We start from the raw sequence: 20528 nt of genomic DNA on the forward strand, positions 1-20528 counted from the left end.
CGAGCAGCTGGAAAATACTGGGTTGCTGGACGCAGGAGGGTTAAGGTTGGTGATACCCAAAAAGCTGTGGAGATGGCATGCTGTAAAGTCAGAGCTTCAGGAAGGGATCTAAGTTTGAAGATGCTGAGCTGTAAGACCGCGCACCCCTTTGTATGGGGAGAGTGCTTAGCACTGAGGCTCTGAACCAACTTGGGGTGCTTAAAAAGTGCTGTGATCGATCACTGACAGTTGTTTAACATTGATATCGATGTGATTCTAAGTATTTGTTCCCTAGGAACTTCCTGCAAAAGCATTCACATTCCTAACCCACCTCCTTCCTCGCAATCCTGGCTAGATTTTCCCCGTTTCTGTTCTGTTTGCAGTGCTTCTGCTCAGATTACAGGACAAGCCCATGATATCACCCGCTATGAGCTGAGGCTAAAGGGGCTGGGTCTTGGGAGGGGTTTGCTTGGCTAACTCTAGTGAAATTTGCCAGGAAGCAGCAGCTTCTTGCAGCATATTTCTCTGGCTGCAGGATATTTTCCAGCGCAGAGGGGACCACTCAGGCGGCGCGCGTAGCCCAGAAGAAAGAGCTTCATGAAGCACACCGGGACAGGGGTCTCCTCCAGCACAGCCTACCACTAACCCCAAGGTAACTGCAAACCCCAGAGACTACAATCCAGGACGATGGCATTATTTCTAGGGAATGCACGGGCTGATGGATTGGTTTAAACATTTCTAACCCTCTCTTGCTTCAGGGCTGGAAGTTTGATCTCGCTTCTTCTGTTTTTCTCTTTGAACTTGTTTTCTTTCTCTCCCTTCAGTTATTAAGCGTGATGTTTAGACATAACAGGCTGGGGATGAGATGATTCTTCTCATTCCTGTCTCCTGAGACTTGCTTTGGCAAGGGTGGGATGACACAGATACTCAATGTCACTTTGCAAAGATGTTGTGACCCAAGTTAAGGATTTTCTCCCCTTGCTTGCTCACAGGCACGCACTAATGAAGTAAAAAAGACATGTTGCAGGCTGCCTACAAGTCGAGGCAATGCGTATTCAGTAAGATTATTAAAATATGTTTGATTTAGACCAGAAAGCTACATTACATGCCATCAACATTGTGTAAATGTCACCGGCTGAACTTCAGAAGCAGTTTAAATTCTCCTCTCTGAATAACTGTGCTGTTTCAGAGGGAAAGGCTTCAGCGCAGAAGGTGTAAAGCAGATATGTCCCTAGTTGAGAAACTTCTCTGCTGGCATGCTTGGGATTCACACCCCTTGCAAAGCAGCCTTCAGCCTACTGGCGACTTGTATTAATTAGGCTGGTTTATCATGAAGCAATCGCAGCAGTTTGCAGGATGCCTGCAGGACATGCAGTGGCATTCACCTGAAAAGTGAAGCGTGGGGCTGTTCCTGTCTGCAATGAACACAGCTGGGCTTGGTTCAATTCTGATTCTTCAGCATGCAAACAGATAACTGCCTTCTTTTCTGATTAATTTTCTGTTGTCTATTTTTAAAAGGTGTTACTGTGTGTGGGTAAAAAAAAAAAAAAAAATCTAAGGACCAATACACTCTAGAAGACTATACACAAAGATCCTGGTTTAGCTATCTGGGAGCAATAGCAGGAATACAAGCAGGTCTATAATCAGCTCATAATGACAACACTGCTTTCGAATTTGTACTGAATAGGGGCTGAAATTAATTGGCTTTAGGGTTCCTACTTGCCAGTTTTGTTTCATCTGTATTGAGCCACCCACAGTGGTGGAATTTCCTTGGTTGGAAGCTAGAGTGCAGTTAGAAAACATGAAATATTAGCAGGAGATAATATTTGAGAGACCCCAAAATGCATGCTTAGTAATGTTCTCTCATTATTTTTTTTTCTCTCCTGTTTTTATATATATTTATATATTTTCTCTCCTATTTTTTTCAATAGGTTGACTCCCAAGATTATTGTCTTCACCTTACTGTACCACTAACTTTCCTTCTGTGTTTTTTTATTTTATTTTATTTCTGTTTCTTGATTTTTTGTGTTCTTTGTAGCCTTTTACTTTTTCTCCTCCTGAACTGTTTCAGAACATAGACTCACAGAATGGTTTGTGTTGGAAGGGACCTTACAGATCACCTAATTCCCATGGCCAGGGATGCCTTCCACTAGATCAGGATGCTCCAAGCCCCATCCAACCTGGCCGTAACATCTTTGGTGCTGCTTAAAAACAGTGATGTCCTTTCTTAGAGATGGTAATGTCAGTGGAAGGCACTGTTCTGCACATCACCCGTCAGTAGGGCTTGCAAAGCATTTTCTGGGCAATGCTCTTGGAGCGTATGTGCGGGTACATGTTTACTATGAACGTCTGCAAGTACATTGAGAAAGATCCTGCTCCTAATTTGTAGTAATGTTGATGGAAATTTATTATTCAAGGCACTAGAAAATTGGAATGCAGTCAGATAACATGATGTTCTGAACCCAACCTATTCTGTGTCTGTGGTGCTAATGGGTTAGGCTCAATTAATGTTACACAGGAGTGTGAGGGGAACCTCATTTTCAGAGGATTTGCTAATGCTCTTCAGCCTTAGGGACTGCACATGTGTGCCCTGGCTCTGTGAATGTGTGTCAGCTGTGTGTTTTAATGTAGTACCTATTTGTAAGGTCTTTATTCACCTACTAATTATGTACTCCTAACAAAAAGAGTTGCATCCTATAGCTGTAGTTGCCATTGCTGCTTTTGCTGAGATCAGATCTCTTGTTCATGATAATAGCATCCACTAGCTGCAAATTAAAGAGCTTATACTACTTGTTTTTTTTAAAAAAAAAAAAAAAATGCTCTATTTAACTGTTTTGGAAGTGTCTTTGGGAATAAGTTCTGTTTCCTATTAAGAGCAGAGCACAAGGTCTGTGGAACAGCCAGCTGGTGCTGGCCAGGAGCCTGAGGGTTGTCATGATTCACATCTCTGTTCGTCTTCATTCTTCGACACCATGCAAAGGGAAGAGATAAGGAAAATAAAGACTTTTTTTCCCAAAATGAAGCGTATTTGAATTGCAGCTGTGGCATGGAGAGAAGATGCTGCGTGTGTCCATCAGATCCCTGGGCAAGGTTGTTTGTTTGTTTGTTTGTTTTTTCCTTCTGAGGTAAATGAATGCGTCAAGGGGCTAAAACAAAGCAAATGTGAATTGCTTCAGTTGAAGGAACAGATCTGAGAAGAGCTTGCAGCCTGGATTTGAAAGCTGTAAAAGGCATTCAGCTGAGCCCTTGTGTGAAGCATGCTGAGCGTGGAATTGGGTGTTTGGCCCTGTGACTGTTGCGTCCGTGCAACTCTGGAGAGCAGCATATTTCTAAAAGTTTGGATCTGATGGATCCAACCAAATGATGATGCAGGGGGTTAGGCAAACACACTGATTTTATTTACTTATTCATTTATTTGGTTAGACCTGTAGCAGTCTTTCAAATGAAAGCACAAGCAAAGTGCCTTTTCTGTCCTATTCTCATGAGTTGTGTGTTTGTCAGGACTTCTTTTATTGTGTCTAGCCTCAGTAGCAAGTGATGGCAAACAAGTCTATGGGTTTGAATTGTGTCAGCTTTACCTCTGCTCCCACAGGACATGCTGGGACTTTCTCTCTTTCCATGCAGCGTCCCACCAGGCTGGAAGAAGCAGATTGCATTTGTTAGCTTCCCTGGTGTAAGTGACTGTTGAATTTGCTCCTGGTTGCACTTGGCCAGTGTGCATTAATATGAAATTTGCTGTCTTAAGGTAACTTAACGGGGCATTGCTGGGTCTACAGTCACAAATCAACCACTTGAGACTTTCCTTTTGTTGCCTGGAGAAGGAGGGGAGCAGGAAAGCTGGTGTTTCTGGCTCTGTCCGAGCGGATCTATTGTTTCGATGATTTGGTGAAATTAAAAAGGGATTCGTGCTGCTTGGACAGGCTTTTGATTTGGGGAGATGAATAGCCTATTAGTTTCACCCGGTGGATTCTCTGAAGAAGTAAAAGCTCAACATTTTGAAATGAAATTGCTGCACGCTTCCCTGTGTGCCTATCTGTTCCTTTTAAGACTGGAGCCCTGAAAAGGGTTGAGTCAGCAGCTTGCAGGAGCATGCCTTAAAGCCTTAAATTACAAGTTAACACAGTGATGGAGAATCATCTTATGGCCTGAAGTACGGGATGGGGAGCCAGGAGACCTGGAGTATTTTCCTGGCTTTTCCACTGACTTTATTCAAAAAAGTTTTTAATGCTCCGTCTTGGATTCTTTTGAATGGGGAGACCAAAATATATGCTTTTAGGATTACATCATTACTAAGTCTGGAGGCTATTAAAGAGATGATTTGAGGGGAGGAATGAGCCCTAAAGTAGAGGGAATAGCCGGCACAAAGCAAGTATCTTGCAGATCTAAGCCTAGGTTTGTTTTTGGGTAGTTCTACATGTGCAGCTCTCTTTGAGACTTGCTGAAAAAAGTGTCCAGGTCTTGGTCGTAGCAGATGAGCAGGTTTATCTAAACACTTATTACATTTTGTTGTGGTGGCTTATGATGCTATGATAAATGTGTGCACTTGGCCCCTATTTAATGCTGTCCATGTTTGTATATTTTAAATGCTTTTATGTGGGTCTGTCAGTGCATCATCAATGTTCTCATTGAAGAGTGGTGAAAGAAGTGTTGTAAAATCCTCTGTGCTGCCAAATATTGCTTTATCAAGTCTCTAGACTGGTTGTTACTGCTTGTATTGTCTCCTGATGAAAGCTGCATGGACATCTCGCCCTGATGGATGGGATGAGCGGATGCCTCCACCAGCAGATGCCCAAACATCCGTGGAGATGTCTCCACCAGCAGATGCCCAAACATCTCCTCTCCATAATCCTTGTTGTTGTCTCGATGGGAAGCAGAAAGGTTTCTTGTGGATATACCGAAATATTCCTGTGCTCAGCCTCCCCAGGACTCAGCTTCTCCTGACGTCGTGACTTGGTCTGAATAGTTTCTCTTAGGCACCTCAATAAAAAAGACCGCTGGGTATGCACGGTTTTATTTCTGGGGTGATGCAAACACTGTGAAAGCTTTGTCTTTTCGTGTTTCAATGTGTGACTGTTTTGAAGCGGACGGTAATATGACCTGAAGGAAAAGCAGGCTGTGGTTGCTAGTACACACTGCAGGGTTGTCTCCCAAAGCGTGTGGAGTTGCTGCTGTGCTGGGCTTACAGAGAATCCCTCCAAGATTCACCTCCACAGATCCAATGGGACTAAAACGGAGATTTCTGATTTTTAATTTTTTTTTCCAATACCTCCTCCTGGGTCCTGTGGGAGCCTCAACTGCTCCTTGAAGTATCCTGATGAAGGTGAGGCACAAAGCTGTGCGACCTGAGCACAAAATGTGTGTGCCCAGAGTCATTTTCTTTGGCAAAGTTTCAGGATTAGATTCATACGTGTTTTTTTTTAATACCTTTTTGGTAGTTAGACCCCCCTCCGTGGACCGGGGGGCTCTCAGGCAACCTTATCCTTCCTCCCCAGGCTTTCTCATGTTCTACGGTTAATGGTTTTTTCATAGTCTTGCACGACTCTGAAAACCTGTGAGCTTTGGGGGAACAAAAGCAAATTATGCTGCCTTTTGGCCTCTTAGGGCTCCTGGGGTACTGACACGCCAAGACTTGAAAATTACACCTGCGAGATTTTCTATAATCTAAGTTGGTACCTCCCTGGGTGATCCTGGTACCCCTTAAAGGAACCTGGAAGTCTCTTGTGCCATCCCAGCCCCGCCAATCTGCTCGGGGGCTGTGAGGTCTCCCGGCGCTGTGACGTTTTTAAAAGGCTCTGGCATCGTGCAGTGGTCTGTCTGCTTTATTAATTAACGCTTCGGGGAGCGCCGCTCTCAGCTGGTAGCTATTACATCCTGCCTCTTGAATGGTTTCCCCAAATTGTTGTGTCTTTTGGCTGAAGTCCTTCAGCAAAACGACCCAGGAGCTTTGGTTTGAATGGGAAGCAGGGCTGGAAACTGGAGTTGCTGAGCTTTTGGCTATTCCCTGGCCTCCGATCACGAAAGACCCTTATTAGCCGGAGCACGGAGCTGACCGCTGGTCAGTGTTTGCCTTGGCACGAGGAGGGACAAAGCGAAACAAGCTGACCTGCTGGCTACACATCGTTTGTCGGTCCTTTTCTCCTGCAAAATATTCTTATTTGGGTTACTGATGAGTTTTCTGGAGCACCATAAACTGTAAGTTAGAGGGGAATTTGGCGTCTGCTGTTAATGACGATGATGTGCCTTATCTTGAGAGCTTCCTTCAGGACGTGACTGTAAGGCTACACACCACAATTTATTTGCCTTTGCCTTCTCAAATATCCTTTGTGTGGCTGCCTGCTGCACAAAGACCAGTCAGATGCTTCGCGAGGTCCCAGCAATGTGCAGAGACACTTCAGTCCAACTGAGTTTTCTACCAATATTTGCTGAGGCTTATTAAATCCGATTTATGCAGTAGCAAGAAACAACAGCTACGTAAAATGAAGGATGTCAAAACAGATGTTTAAAGAAGATTAGAAGCAAAAAACAGATTTTCTGAAGACCATCAGGCTTGCAGCTCTGCTGGGCTCGATGCTACCCTCCTCTCCAGTATTTCTACTTAAAACTAACATATGCTATACTTCTGTGTTATGATCTAAGGGGGTTTCTCAATTATTATTTTTATACTGTTCACAACAATCGCTCTGCCCATGTGTTTATCCTCTAGGCTGAAAACCATCTTGTATCCTTGAAAAACATTGCAAGTGGTTTCTTTTGAAATCCATACTAGAAGGTATTGAAGTCAGGCGTGTCTGACAAGTACTAATGTGCCTGGACTCGGGAGCCTTTTATTTTTACAGAACATATCTCCTGCCCTGTGACTGCATTTGCTTTGGGAAATCCCCTTTGTTTGCAGCTGGAGGGGAGCAGCCTCGTGAAAGCGGTTGTGCTTCCTTCCTCTCTGCCCCTTCAGCTCTGATGTGGGGAAGGACTTTATTTTATCCCTCTCTGTCTTACCATCCCAACCTGCAAAAATTTGAAAAATACTTTGTCTCCGTGCTAGTATTTCTTTGAATGCCTGGTGAACATGTACAGGTCTCAGTCTGGTCTTAAAGCACATCAGGGGGAAGCTGACTACTGTCAGCCCCGTGTAACACCAGGGGAAACTGAGGCACAGCTCTGGAAGTGACCTGCCTGAGGTCTCATAACTGGCTCATGCTGGAGCTGCTTAATGAGTTTTGTTGTGTCTTCATGCACGTGTGATCTTCTGGTCACTTTTTTGGGGATAGTTGAGACCCAGCGAAAACACCAAAGGATTTTTGCTTCTTGACATCTGGTTTTGGAGCCCAGTCTTTCCCCCTCTCCCTCCCCTGTGGTGGCTGCCAGGAAATAATGGACTTTTAAAGGGCTGGGGAGCTTTTTCCCACTGCTCTCTGGCATTGCTTCATTTGGAAACTATTCAACCATCAGCCTCCATGTGTGCGCTACTCGACCGCGCCGTGTGCTGGGTGGGGAGTACGTGAGTGGGAAGCGGGCAGAAAAATCACCAGCCTTTAAACTTTGCATAGTATCCGGATGAAATTCCTCCAATGAGTCAAAAAAAAAAAATGCTGGTTCATACCATGGCTAGCTTATATAAGGATTTAGCGGTTGTGGGACCCAATCCAGGCTTAGCAACTCAAAACTGGAGATCATTAACACCAGGCTGTCAGTCAGGGCTAGGTGAGATTGCTTTTGCAAAGTGTCTGCCTATGGTAATGTGTGCTGATCATCTGCAGAGGAAACTGGAGGTATGGCCGCAGAAATAAATCTTCTGTCATCATATTAGGAAAACAGATTTCAGTATAAATACCTCTCTTCTGACCATGTTATATTACGTTTCATTACACTTCTAGTTTTCCATTGTTTAAGTGATGGTTTGAGTTTCTTTTATTTAAAGGTGGTATGGGGGAAAAAAAATGGTTCCGTTCTGTCTTGGTCTGATTTGCACTAATGTTGGCCATAAATTGCTAGAAGTACTGAACTACTGAATTTACAGGCGAATAGGAAAATCCTATTTCTATCATTTGTGACCTGTAGAATTTTGCCTTGGAAAAAATATTTTCCAGCCAAAATGATTTGGCAATTTGACCTAAACTTGCAAATGCTTTTCGTGGGTTACTTTTAATTTTCTTCTCCTACCCCATGAGAAATAATTGACTTGACTTTGGTTTTTACAGGCAGCGCTGGACGTGGTCTCTCCCATAGGTTTATCCCCTGCTGAAGCAGGAGGTGTAAAGCCCAACATCATTCCCAAGCCTTGCTCAACCTTTCCTTTTGTTTCATTTCAGGACAGCCACACAGCACCTACCTGCACTGATCGGCAGCTGCTAGCAGAGGATTTGGCTCTGAGAACTGTGAGCACTGAAAATGGAAGGATTCCTGGGTTTTAACCATAACCACTGTTTCTTCATGCTGTTCTTCATCTCCCTGAGCCCGCTGGGCCTTGCCCAGTACGAATACTGGCCCTACCTCCCCGGTTACCCCGAGCCACCCCCCCAAGTCTACCAGCCCCCCCAGAGGCCAGCAAACGTCCCCAAAATCCAGCTGCGTCTGGCAGGGCAGAAGAGGAAACACAACGAAGGCCGAGTGGAGGTGTTTTACAGCGGCGAGTGGGGCACGGTGTGCGACGACGACTTCTCCATCCATGCTGCGCACGTGATCTGCAGGGAGCTGGGCTACGTGGAGGCTGTGTCTTGGCTACCGAGCTCAAAATATGGGAAGGGAGAAGGTAAGGTAACTCTGGAGCAATAGCAGTGTCTCTCCAACATCAATAACTCTTGACATGATGACTGAGATCATCAAGACGTAGTGATGTTCCCTACAAATGTAACGAGAATCACTTCCTGGTGAAGCAATGCCTCTGTACATCAGTGCCTCGTTACGTTAAACAGTTTAAATAATAGGTGTTTGCTTGTTTTGATTGAAGCAAGCTAAGGAAGGGGGTAGCAGGCTCTCTGGCAGCTAGTATGGCCAGTCAAAAGGGAAACTGCACCCACAAATGTAATTTATAGATGGTCCATTTCCCCATTCACACTTTCATTACCTTGTAGTGAGTCAAACAGGCCCTCTAAGCACTCCTTCCTCCTGTTCTTTTTTCTCTTTTTTTCTTCTGAACTGTTTGGGCTCTAAATAGATTGCCTATGCAGTGCTATACATTTTTTTCCCTTTATCCCCTCTAGAGGCATGCACCATATTTCGCAATGCAGACTAGCCTATAAAACCCCGAAGGAGTGTGCACACTTCATGTCCTATATAGGACTACATTTATAACAGCCCACTGGGACACTCAGGCTGGTCGTGGGGGGGAAGAGCTATTCTCCCCCAACCCAAGCTGCACATCCTTCCTTTTTGCTCTTTAAAGCTGTATGCGATGGTCACGAGGACAATTGCACATTACACCTTGCTGCATCTCATTCCCAAATATGTGCTGAACAAAGACTCAGAAAATTGAATGCTTCTGTGTTATGAACAGGAAAAAAAAAAAAAAAATAATGATACTTGAAGTAGAAGTGCCCTGTGACACTACACAACTAAACAGACTTATTTTTCTTTTACTGTGCTGTTAGTTAAATGTTGGCCTACGGATATTTTTTTTCTCAAAATATGAAAGCTTGGCATGCTGTTGATGTAACCCACAGACAGATTATTTCCACTGCAGCAGGGATAAACGTGCTGTATGTCTGTTACTTAGCACCACTCGTTAGTGCTCACACCTATAAAATTGCCCATTAACGAGCCAGCAGGCCTCAACGTTGACTTGACTGAAACGCGAAACCTTGAATGTTGTCCCAAGCTGTGGATTTTGGCTCTTGGGGTAGAGCAGGAGATTTCCGAGAGTGAAAGAGGCCATGACATTTGAAAACAAACCAGAAATTCGTCACCATGTGACCTGATGGAAGCGAGCATCCTCTGCGGGTTCAATCCTGATGCAGAGAGCCCGTGCAGGGGGGATCGTGGCAGATCCATCATCTGGTTGGTGATTAACCACCCAAATGTGTTAGGGCTGCTGGAAAGCACCTGGGACAGCCAAGGGAAACAGCTCTGACTGCTCCTGCAGAATCTCCTGGCTCTGGAGGTCAGGCAGTCCTTTCTACCCAAAGGACATGTTACAGACAACCCTAAAATGCGGGAGTTTCTTGTTGGCTTTCTCCTTGCAATTCAGGGGACAAATCGCAGGGGAGCAACGTGTGCCCAGCACATGTCCAAAGGAAAAGCAAGCACATCGTAAAGGTGAATCCCAGAAATGCTCTTGGTTCTCTGCTCTCAGCTGCTCCTTAGAAAATACGACCTAAAGTTCTTGGAGTGACACCTGTTGATTTTTTGTCTGCTTGTCAGTCAACTCTGAAGGATCTAATTTGTTTTAATATATACATAATGTGCACGCTTTTTGTTGGAGGAAAAGAGGTAATGATAGTCCGGAAACTGGATCTGACAACGGGTTTTCAAAGAGCACCCAAATAACAGGAGGTTCCAATCAGCGGTGGCTTGTTAAATCTTTTGCCAAAAAAACGCCTGTAAAAAGTGGGGGCATTTAATCAAAACTTGGAGCTATCTCAGAAGAGATTTAATGAGGATTTAGCAAACAAGAAATGAGGCACAGAGAAGCCCTAAATACAGAAGGGATGATTTAGTGAGAGTGATTTGAGGGCAGGATCTAATCAGGCAAACCGAGGGGACCCGATGACACTGCGTGCTCCAGAGTGGCTTGTTAGGAGGTCGGTTTTCAGCGTGGGCAAGTTTGCAGCAGTGATCTCCTTCAGGCTGGTGATCCTTCGCATGCTAACACAACAGCAAGCAGTGGTGGCACGAGGAGCTTCTGGATGGGATGTCCCTGGCTAGCAATCCTTTGGCCACACTGGTTGCTGGTGGACTGTGGAGGTCCAGAGCCTCCATGGTCAAGGCTTCACTCACGTTTTTCAAGCATATAGCCCTAAATACAGGATTATATTTGTTTATTATATTATATTGAGGGATTATTTTTCTTTTTTAATACAATGCAGGTAAGGGAAAGCAATGGGGCAGAGATGTTTCCATTTTATATGTTCCTTAACGTTTTTATTCATGGTTAATTTTAGCAGTAATCTCTTCCCCTGATATATTAAGAGCAATTTACCACTTTTGTGAGTCTCAGTTCTGTTTTTCTTTCCCCTTCAGGGAAAATCTGGATGGACAACGTCCACTGTAATGGCAAGGAGACCACCCTGGCAGCGTGCACGTCAAATGGCTGGGGAGTAACCGACTGCAAACACACCGAGGACGTGGGAGTGGTGTGCAGCGAAAAGAGAATCCCTGGCTTCAAGTTTGACAACTCGCTGCTTAACCAAATCGAGGTAAATGTACTTTAAAATTCCTAGCTGCTGATCAGGAGGCTTCTGCGGACAGGGACCTATAGGTTGTAGGTTATCCCAGCTGTGCCCCATGGTGAAAGTACACTTTCCGTAGTACTTCTAGGTGCTGGCTTCAGATGCAACTTTTAAATCTGAATTTCAGCTGTTCAAAGCGTTACATGGTTAAGAAGAATTTAAAAGGATTTTTAATAGCATATTAAGTAAGGAGAAACTGCGTTATTCCTCCTGTTTTGCAATCATTTAATGGAATGGATGAATTTACAAGGAAAGATATGAAGAGATTTTTTGTAGGGTTTAGCTAAGCAACGATGACATGAGCATGATAATTCTATGGAAATATTTGCGGGAATGGGGAGTCAGTACTAAAAGTGGTGAAATGAAAGCAGAGGAAAACGTAGGCTGGTCACTAGGGGGAAGGTTCTGGGTTGTGGCTGGATTAGTCTGCTGAGCCGAGGTTGAGACTCCTGGGGAAATGGCAGAAGCAAATTTGCTGAAACACAGTTGAACCAGAATTGTTAGATTTCTGCAGAATAAAGATCTGGGGGGGAATAATCCAGGAGGGAATGCTGGGCTGGAAAGAAGCTGAGCTGAGCTCTTCGAAGGAAAAAACGTATGCTTCTTCAGAATTTCAGGTTGGAAAATATTTGTGGTCACTCAGCATCTGAAACAAGGGAGATATTAGCTATGGTGCTTCATCATGCAGATGCACTGGTTGCCCTTGGTTAAAATACATGGAAATAAACTCTCCAGTAACCACAGTCAAACCTTATTTTAAGCAGACAGGGAACCTGGGGTGTATCCCATACCACAGCGTGGTTTCCATGGCTGAATCTTGGCTCTGTTCGTGATCTGAAACAAAGGGTACAGCATTCTTTATCACTTTAAAACAAAATTATTCCAGCAGTTTCTTCACAGCCCCTGATTGAGAGAGCAGGCAGCATTCAGCACCATCATGGAAAGCTCCCACACAGGGGAGAGATGCAGGATATGAGAAGGGGAATTCTCTTTGTGCCTTGACCTGGCTTTTCTTGGCTGAGGAGGGGAAGGAGGCCTTCCAAAGGGATCCCGAATTTCCTCAGCCGATGGCACGGCTGTTGCTCAGGGAACGGGGCGAGATCATGGAACATCAGCGATGGCTTTGGCAGACGCCCACATCCCCAAAGCCACAGCGAATCCTCAAAACGGAGGCCTGGAAGAAAAGATGTTTTAGTCTAGACGGAGGTCGCATCGCTCCGAGATGCTTCAGGTATTAATCATGAAAGTTTGGGAGGGCTCTGCTTTTCCATTAGCTAAGCGCTGCCGTTTGGCTAACGAGTGGAGCACGCTGGGGTAATTGAGGGCTAGCCTGAGCTGATGCTGTGTGGGTGTTTGGGCTTCACGTATGATAAGTAGAATGAATCATGAGAGCGAAGCAGTTCTTGTGGTGGAAGACGGGGTCACCAGCAGGATTGCTGAGGAGAAATACATGTAGGATAAGTCATATTCCCCACGTCCTGGCAGCTCTTGGGGTCTAGGTATAGGTGAAGGCATTCACCACGATGACAAGCAGCAGCACTGGTGACTAAAGGCACTGAAATGATGTGAGTAGAAAAAAAAAATAATGAAAAGCTTTGGTTTTAAGCTCCTGTATGAAGCTGAGAGCTGTCAGCCTGGCTGTCCCTGCGACCTTGTGCTGGTGGCAGGGTATAGTGGTGTATTTTCTCACCCCCAGCTCTGCGGGCTGGGTTCCTAATGCTGCTGTTAACCTGCTGCTGCAGCTTGTGTTCGACATCTCCTGGCAATCCTCAGCCTCTGAGATGAGCCTGATCATCCCTCATCCGGCCTTCCAGAGGCCCAAGGAGCAATAACTTCTGTCCACTGTGAATTTAGAGGAGTCTGTAACCAACTGCATTTATTTTCTGTGCCTTGATGTCTGTCAAAAGGACAAACTCAAGAATCCAGAACGATTTGTGTGCCCACTTCTCCCTTACACATCGCTGCTCGAGTCTTCTGAACACCTCAGGACCACGCTGTTACTTCTACTCTGCAAAACCAGGCTGATTTTTCTCATACCCCTTTAAAGTCACTGGGAGCTGAAGGGTTCTTTTTGTGCTTTAATGCAGCGGGAGCAAGGCTAAAGGTGATGTGCTGTAAATTTTTTAAATGCCGTTGTGGAAGTACGTTTCAGTCACAGCTAGCTGTCAAATGTGTCAGCTCCTCTCCCCATCTTTTTTCAGCTCTCCTTCTCTTCTTAATCTTTGCTTTATCTCATTAGCAGCGGGCGTGCCATAGTTTGAGTCAGAGCTGGTGAGAAGGGTTACTCATAGGGTCATAAACTCCCAAACGGGGAGGTCAAAAAGCTTCTGTGACTGCACATCCGACGTCTCTGCCCTGTCTAACGTGCATGGGAATTCTGCACGTCGTACCTTGCATTCACCAGAGGAAACGTCACCGTTTTGTTAGCTGCTGGGTTTTCAGGCTGTCCCACGGATGTCTCCCCGTTGGAATGAGATTGAGGGGATTCAGGAATTTTTTACAGAGCAGCGATGCTGTGCTCAGTCTCCCCACCAGTCCCACTGGCAGCACTGATGAAGCTGTGGCTTAATACATGTGCTCCGAGCATCACCTCGAATTGCGCCTTTCCATCCCATTTTCCCACAGTAGTTAGGAATGACTGTAACAATTCCCAAATGGATCTGTATGTTTGCAAACGGGTGTTTTTACAGCCAGCAGGTTAACAGGAGCAGGCACTGACTGCAGCGTGCATTCACGTGTCAGGGTGTACGCTGCAGTGGGCAGGGAGCATTGATTTTGTTCTGCCTTCCTGGGGAAATTCATGCTCTGGGAGCCCATCACCAAACGTTTGCCATCACATTCACACTTCTCTCCCCTGCAATAGGGAGCCCTGTGTGTTCCTGCAGCCAGGGATGGACAGACTGTCTTAAATTCATCATTTAGAAAGCGTCTTAAAGACCTTCAGTGCTGATTTCTCCAGGTCTGCCAAGCGCCGCTAAGATTTAACGCGGAAACCAGCAGGTATCAGACAACATCTGACTTCATCTTGACGGGGCTCCAGCTCCGAGGGGCTCTGCAAATTGACATTTGCTCAAATCTGGCCTCGCTTCCTAAAATCTGACAGGCAGAGAGTTCACACTCTTTTAAAAGCAACACGATAGCCCTTGAGCTGAGTTTATTTTTATTGGGCAACGTACATACCTCCGCTTCCCAGTTTGGAAATGCTGCAGATAAATAGGATAGGATGAAATTTTCCATCACCATAAACCACTTGGCTTATATATATACGCTCAGCCGGATCTTTTCCCGTCACAGCTCATATTTTGAGGCTTACATCACATCTCTTCCTGTCCCTGAGCCTTTCCATGCCTGCCCTGTGGGGCAGGGGCAGTGCCTGACCCTTGCTGCTGTGAGACAAGTTGTCGGTCGCAGGCTGAAGTGAAAAGTTTCAGTGAGGGATGGGAGATCTGCGATAAGCAGATAGGAGGCAGGCAGGAAGAGGTAAACTCATCTGCCAGGGTTAGGGCAAGTTTGAAGTCCGTCAGCCTCCTGCTAAAGGGCAAAGATTTAAGTCCCATCGTTTTTGCCTGATATTTTCCGCAGCCACGTGCGTGGAAGCGCCAAGCGTGTGGCCGAGCATCTTTACGGAGTACACAAACAAAAAGACTGCCCACAGCCATGAGGATGGTCGAGAACACGGGGAGGAGGATGCTGACCCTGCTTGCTGTGGTCCTCCACGGATGCATCCGAAGTCATTGTTAAAAATCTCCGGCGTTTGACTCTGGTTTTGTCGCTTTATTCCTAACACTTCGAGTGCTCAAAGCCTATCTGGGACCAGGGAAGCTGCTTGCTGCCTCTCCTGTGCAGTTTGAGAGGGACAGATGAGTGCTATAAATACGTATGCCGACTGGCGATAATTCAATCATTTGTGCAGCAAGTGGGATCTGCTGCTTGACCCAGAGATTTCTGAGCATGCAGGGTCTTGTGCTGTGTCCTTGCCTCAGGCCAGTTCCACATCCCCCATGCAGAAGGGGCAGGGGAGGTTTTGGGAGCTGCACACCTCGACAAAAGGTAGAGGGCAGGATAAAACCAATGCAGAAGCGCGGTGCCTTGGTTGGTTGGTGTTTGCCAGTGTCTGAAAGTGGTCCTGGGACCTGCTGTAGGGTTCCTTTATAGGGTGCCAGTGCCTGCAGTTTAAACTTGTGCACAGTCTGCAATGTTTTTCTAAGTCTGTGCAGGATGCCAGAAGCTCAGAGATCAAAATGATTGAATGTGTGTCCGCAGGGAACGCAGGCCATGCTCTTTTAAAGAGTACGTGGAGCAATGTGGGCATTGCACTGCCCAAACACGGCACGAGCCCACCTGTGACTGCCTGACTGGGTGGAACAGCAATTTTAAGGCCACAGGAATTGCCTCCTACCCTCAATATATTTCTTTAATAAATGCACGGTAGGAGTTTATTTTATTTTTTTAAACCTATCCCCCAAAACATCCTTAACAAAATATTTGTTGTCCGCCTCCTTCCTCTCCATGCACACACACGGGCTTCAAATAGGACATGGGCTCTAAATATATCAAATTGCTGCAGCCGTTCGGGTTCACAAATAGCTCTGGTACCTGAGAGCAGACCGTAGCCTTGGCCAGACAGTGGGCAGACAAAGTCTAGTTAAACATACCAGGCCGTGCTGCTATTTCTGTCCTCCTTTTTCCTATCTGGGCATGTGTGAGGCTGAAAAACATCTGCCTTCAAAGCCTGGTGGCTCAAGGGGTCTGGTTAAAAGTGGGTTGAATTATATTGTCCGGGTTCCTTAACCGGAGGGAAGGGGCATCGCTGTGTCCTGTTGGGGAGCTTTCGGTTAAATTGGGCTCTGGAGGCTGTACAAAATGCTCCTGTGTGCTGAGCTGCTTCGAAGTGGAAGGAGGGAAGGAGGACAGGAGCGGTGTCTGGGTCTGGCACTAATATAAATCTGCCCATTATCTACCTTCGAGCCATGCAGATCGCTGGAGGATCTCTCCACACCATGGGGAGCTGCAGCTTAGGTCACCACCACCTGAGACCAGCCCTGTCGTGACCGTCCTGTTCTCAGAAATGACAATAAAACGGTTATTTGCCTGTTTGGGACAACAGGGTTTTAATGCCTTTCCCCTCAGTGCAAATATTTACTTTTCTAAACATAAACCAATGTGAAACAAGATGTTTTGTGTGCCTGGAGGGGGTTCAGCATCTCTTCTGGAGCTATCTTCAGGCAAATAATTAATTAAGCTGCTGTTGTGGCAAGCCACCGTGTCTCTTTATTGCTATAATTTTAAAGCTTGGGGGGGTTCTTACTGCCACAGCTGGCATGGGCTTGCTGCTGCTCCCTGGGGGACAGAGTTAACCCGTCTGCATCCTCATCCTGGCTGCGTTCAGGGCCTGAGTAGCTGTCAGCCAGCATTTTGGATGCAGCTAACTATTCCTGCATTAGGCAAGACAATAAACTATTTATCTAAGCCTCAGAACAGAGTAGGATCTTGTTCTGTCCTGCGGGGCGAAGGTCAGGTAATAAATTTGACTGGCTTACAGTGCCTGATCCAGATTGTCTTTAAAATAGCTCAGCAGAAAGGAAACGGAGAATGTAAGAGATTTGCCCGTTGTGGAAACCTCAGACCATGATGCTCACGGACCTGAGCATCATCTACCCTGAGCCGAGCCTCTTACCTGTGCCAAAATACCTCCAGGGTTTAGTGCTCCTGCCTTCTCTTGCCCCTGTCACCATCTCTTTCCTCTGGTTTTTCATGGCTTTTCATTAGCCTGCTTTGCATCAGCAATCATGAGGCTGCTGCTGAAGCATTTCATGGTTTAGGAAGATCTCAGCTTTTGTCATTCATAATCTGCACTGTGATTGCTCCTGGACCTTAATCCCGAATTGCACTCTCATCCCTTACCCTTTTGTACTGCACAAACCCAGAACAAAAAGCGTTCGCAGTCCAATGCAGAGTCACGTTCCCAGGGGACCGCCGTCCCCCCTAGGCAGCCCGTCTCTGTCTTGAAGCATCCCTTCACCGTGTTTATTTAACAGCTGGGACCTCATTAGTGACTCAGAGGCACAGCTCCAGATGTTTAAGTCAAAACAGATTCCAGCCGTTCCCATGTATGCGAAGAGACCTTTCCAAAAAGTCATCTCTGGGGGAACAGACGTGGTAGCTGGGAATTCAGTGGAAGTAGGGGAAGGGCTCAGACAGAGGAGAGGAGACGGTTCTGGGGTGAGCAGGGTCTATATGGAGAGATTTTGTCATGCTCCGAATTGAAAGGAACCGATTTATTTATTGTGTGAGTTGCAGACTTAACGTCCTGGTGTTTAGGATGCCAAGGAATCCCGGGGCTCTGGTGTAAATGGAAAGCGATACAAATGGGTTTCTGCATCTAAGGGGCAAGCATGGGAAAGGAAAAGCTGGAAGCAGGAGATACGGGGGACAGAGGCAGCACACAGACCCCTTGCATTTGTTAAATCCAGAATTGGGGGTAAGGGCTCAATCTTTGCCTAAATTGTGCGATCACCTGGGGATCTGTCAAAGAGGTCCTGAACGCAGCAGCCCTCTTGTTCTGCAGTTCTTAGCATCACTTATGCTGATGTTTAAAAAAGAAAAATTAAAATACACAGAAGCAAAACTTCATCCCAGTTCCCTTCCATGCACAGCTCGCTCGCTGGTTTCTTAGTGGTGTCACCGAGCGCGTGGGTGTGTGCTTGAAGTGAGCGTTGAGATGCTCTCCTCCAAAACCCCAGCTGCTGCGGCTTGCTTGCAGCCAGGAGCCGGCGATGCGAGAAGGAGCAGTCGGGTTTCTAGGAACGGGAGCTCTCCCCCGGCCCGACTGCTGTGCATCCCGATGAGAGAGGGGTTATCGCTGAGCTCGGGCAGCACAGGAGCATGCATGATATTGTTCTGTCGATGCAAAAGAGATGATAAAATGTGGAAGAAAACGTTATGAAAGCTGCATCCGTTTTTGCAATCGGATCCGAAGCCGTGGGGATGCGTTTGGTGCAGAGGGTGGAAACAAAAGCAGCCAAGCCTCTTGTGAAAACTTTCCGAGCCAGGAATCCTTTTGTGAAAGCTCAAAACCAACCCCCTTTTCTTTTCCCTGTCTCCGGGCAGGCCCCAGTGGCTGAGATCCGATGGTTTTGTAACAGAGCGCAGCTGGCTTGCGGTGGGCTTTTGTGCTGGGACTGGAGCAGAGCAGCAGCGCGGGTCTTGAGGAAAGGAGCAGGAGGCAGGAGAAAGATTGCCCAGCCCAGAATAGTCTGACCCTGTTTTTTTATTTTATTTTATTTTATTTTGTGCTAACTTGCATTGTAGTAATGCTGGAAGTCCCAACCCAAATCGCGTTTTGCTTTGGGCAGAAAGAGCTGTGAAGGAAGGCCTTGCTGCAGAGGGAGGCGAGGTGGGCTCAGCGTTGCCTTCCCTTTGCTGAAGGGGGGAAGAAATGCGAGCAAGAGGTCCCAGGTAACGGTGAGGAGATGGGGAAGTGACTTTGTGGGGCTGAAATCAGAGATCTGGGACAGGGGCTGGAGCTGAATACCACCTCCTCAGCCCCAGACCAAAAAGCAATTTTAGCTTTGGTCTGATTTTTATATTCTATACGCAGCCAAGTGGCTCCAGTGAAAATCAGGTTGATGCGCAAGCCACGGCGTTGGATCTAGGAACAGATGCACTGCGTGTCTTCCCCTGGCCCTCCGCACCCAGCTTTATCTTGCCTTCTGTTTCTTCACGCCTTTCAAAGCTAAGGAGGCTTAACTCAAGCAGGAGAAAAATGTCTCAGGCTTTCCTGCTGCACGTGTGCCTAATCTTTAATGGGGCTCAGCTGTGCCCGGATGGATGTCTTTGCTGCAAGCAAAGGAATGAGGAGTGGGGCTGGTGGTGGTGGAGCAGACCCCCTTGCCCCCTTAACCTGTGTGGGGTCAGCAACATGAGGTGCTGTCCCCTGAACGGGCAGCCTTCTGCAGAGCAGAAAGCAAAGGAACAAAAGGAAAGGAAAGGAAAGCAAAAGGAAAGCAAAATTCACCCGCACGTAGGTGGGTGGGATTGTTTCAGAAGCACTGGAGAGGTTGGAGATCCAGGTCTGTATTGAGCTAATAGCTGAATTCTGAGACTTAGAGATTGTATTTGGGGGTTTTTGTGTGTTTTTTTGTTTGTTTGTTTAATAAGAGGAATGAGGGCTGGCACCTAGATCTCCATAACTGTTGGCCTAAAATAAGTGGAAACCAGGCAAGGCTCGCCGGAGGACTGTCGTGCATGAGCCATGAGTGATCTCTTTTGGGGTTTAGTCTCATGGTTTGCAGGTACAGATCCTCAGATGGGGGTCTCTGCCTGGTGTTCTCCCTCCCTGCACTCTGCCCTTCAGCCTCGGACCGAACAAACTCTGCCCCATTGGCTTTGGGGCTCGGGCCTCTATTTCCCAACCTAGTACATGGGGTGCAATCAACCCAGTTTTATTTCCTGCAGGTAGCGTTGCTCTTTGCTGAGTGACTGGTTCCTGAAATGTTGTTGAAGGCTCTACTTCATGCTTGGTAGCTGAGGAGGGAGCTTGGCTTCTGATCTGGCTTCAGATACCTGCTTGGTGATCTTTAGGTATCCTTCAGAGCATTTTCTAGATCCACCTTATCTTCAGTGTATGGCTGCAATATCAGAAGCAAAGCTTTCAGAGAGAGTTTTCCCTGTTGACATGACAGCTTGTTGCAGGCGTTTGTCTCCACGTGTACAGAAAGTATGGAGAGAGCTATTTAAAAACATCTGCTCCGGCTATTAAATACTGTTTGCTCCTGATTTCGATGCGGAGTCTGTTTTCACCATTACCCCAGCTGCTCTGTGCATTGGTGCTGGGAGATAAAATACAAGTCTGCCTGTACTGGCATTTCTGAATACTCCCAGCGTAACAAAAACTGTGCACAGAAAGGAAACCATTCAATATATTTAGTAAATATTTTATAATAAAAATATATTCAGTATATTTAATTTGTTCCTTTGTTCTTTAACCTCCCAGCATAAAGCTGAGGCCAGCAGCATGTGGAACTCTTCCCGTGGATGTTTTGCTGTTTGGTCACACTCGGTGCAACCCCCCGAGTTGCTGAACCAGTAGATCTCTGCTCTAAAACCCCATTTTTGTGAGCAGAAAGGGGAGTGGATGTAGGTTGGCTTTGCTCTCAGACAGATCAT

At 46.4% G+C, this 20528-nt stretch overlaps 1 protein-coding gene across 2 annotated transcripts in view; it reads left to right on the top strand.

Moving 5' to 3' along the window:
* Positions 1-480: 480 nt before the first annotated feature.
* LOXL2 (lysyl oxidase like 2) overlaps positions 481-20528 on the top strand; it is a 43563-nt gene continuing 23515 nt past the window's right edge. Inside the window, exons 1-3 of one of the 2 annotated variants that reach the window (XM_035345026.1) lie at positions 481-631; positions 8286-8725; positions 11152-11327. In XM_035345026.1, coding sequence (XP_035200917.1) covers positions 8365-8725; positions 11152-11327 — 537 coding nt within the window. In that variant the 5' untranslated portion in view covers positions 481-631; positions 8286-8364. Of the gene's footprint in view, positions 632-5080; positions 5193-8285; positions 8726-11151; positions 11328-20528 lie in introns of those variants that run through there. The other variant, XM_035345027.1, reaches the window with a different exon arrangement.

The sequence above is a fragment of the Oxyura jamaicensis genome, chromosome 22 (assembly GCF_011077185.1).
Source record: "Oxyura jamaicensis isolate SHBP4307 breed ruddy duck chromosome 22, BPBGC_Ojam_1.0, whole genome shotgun sequence".
Taxonomy (NCBI): Eukaryota; Metazoa; Chordata; class Aves; order Anseriformes; family Anatidae; genus Oxyura; species Oxyura jamaicensis.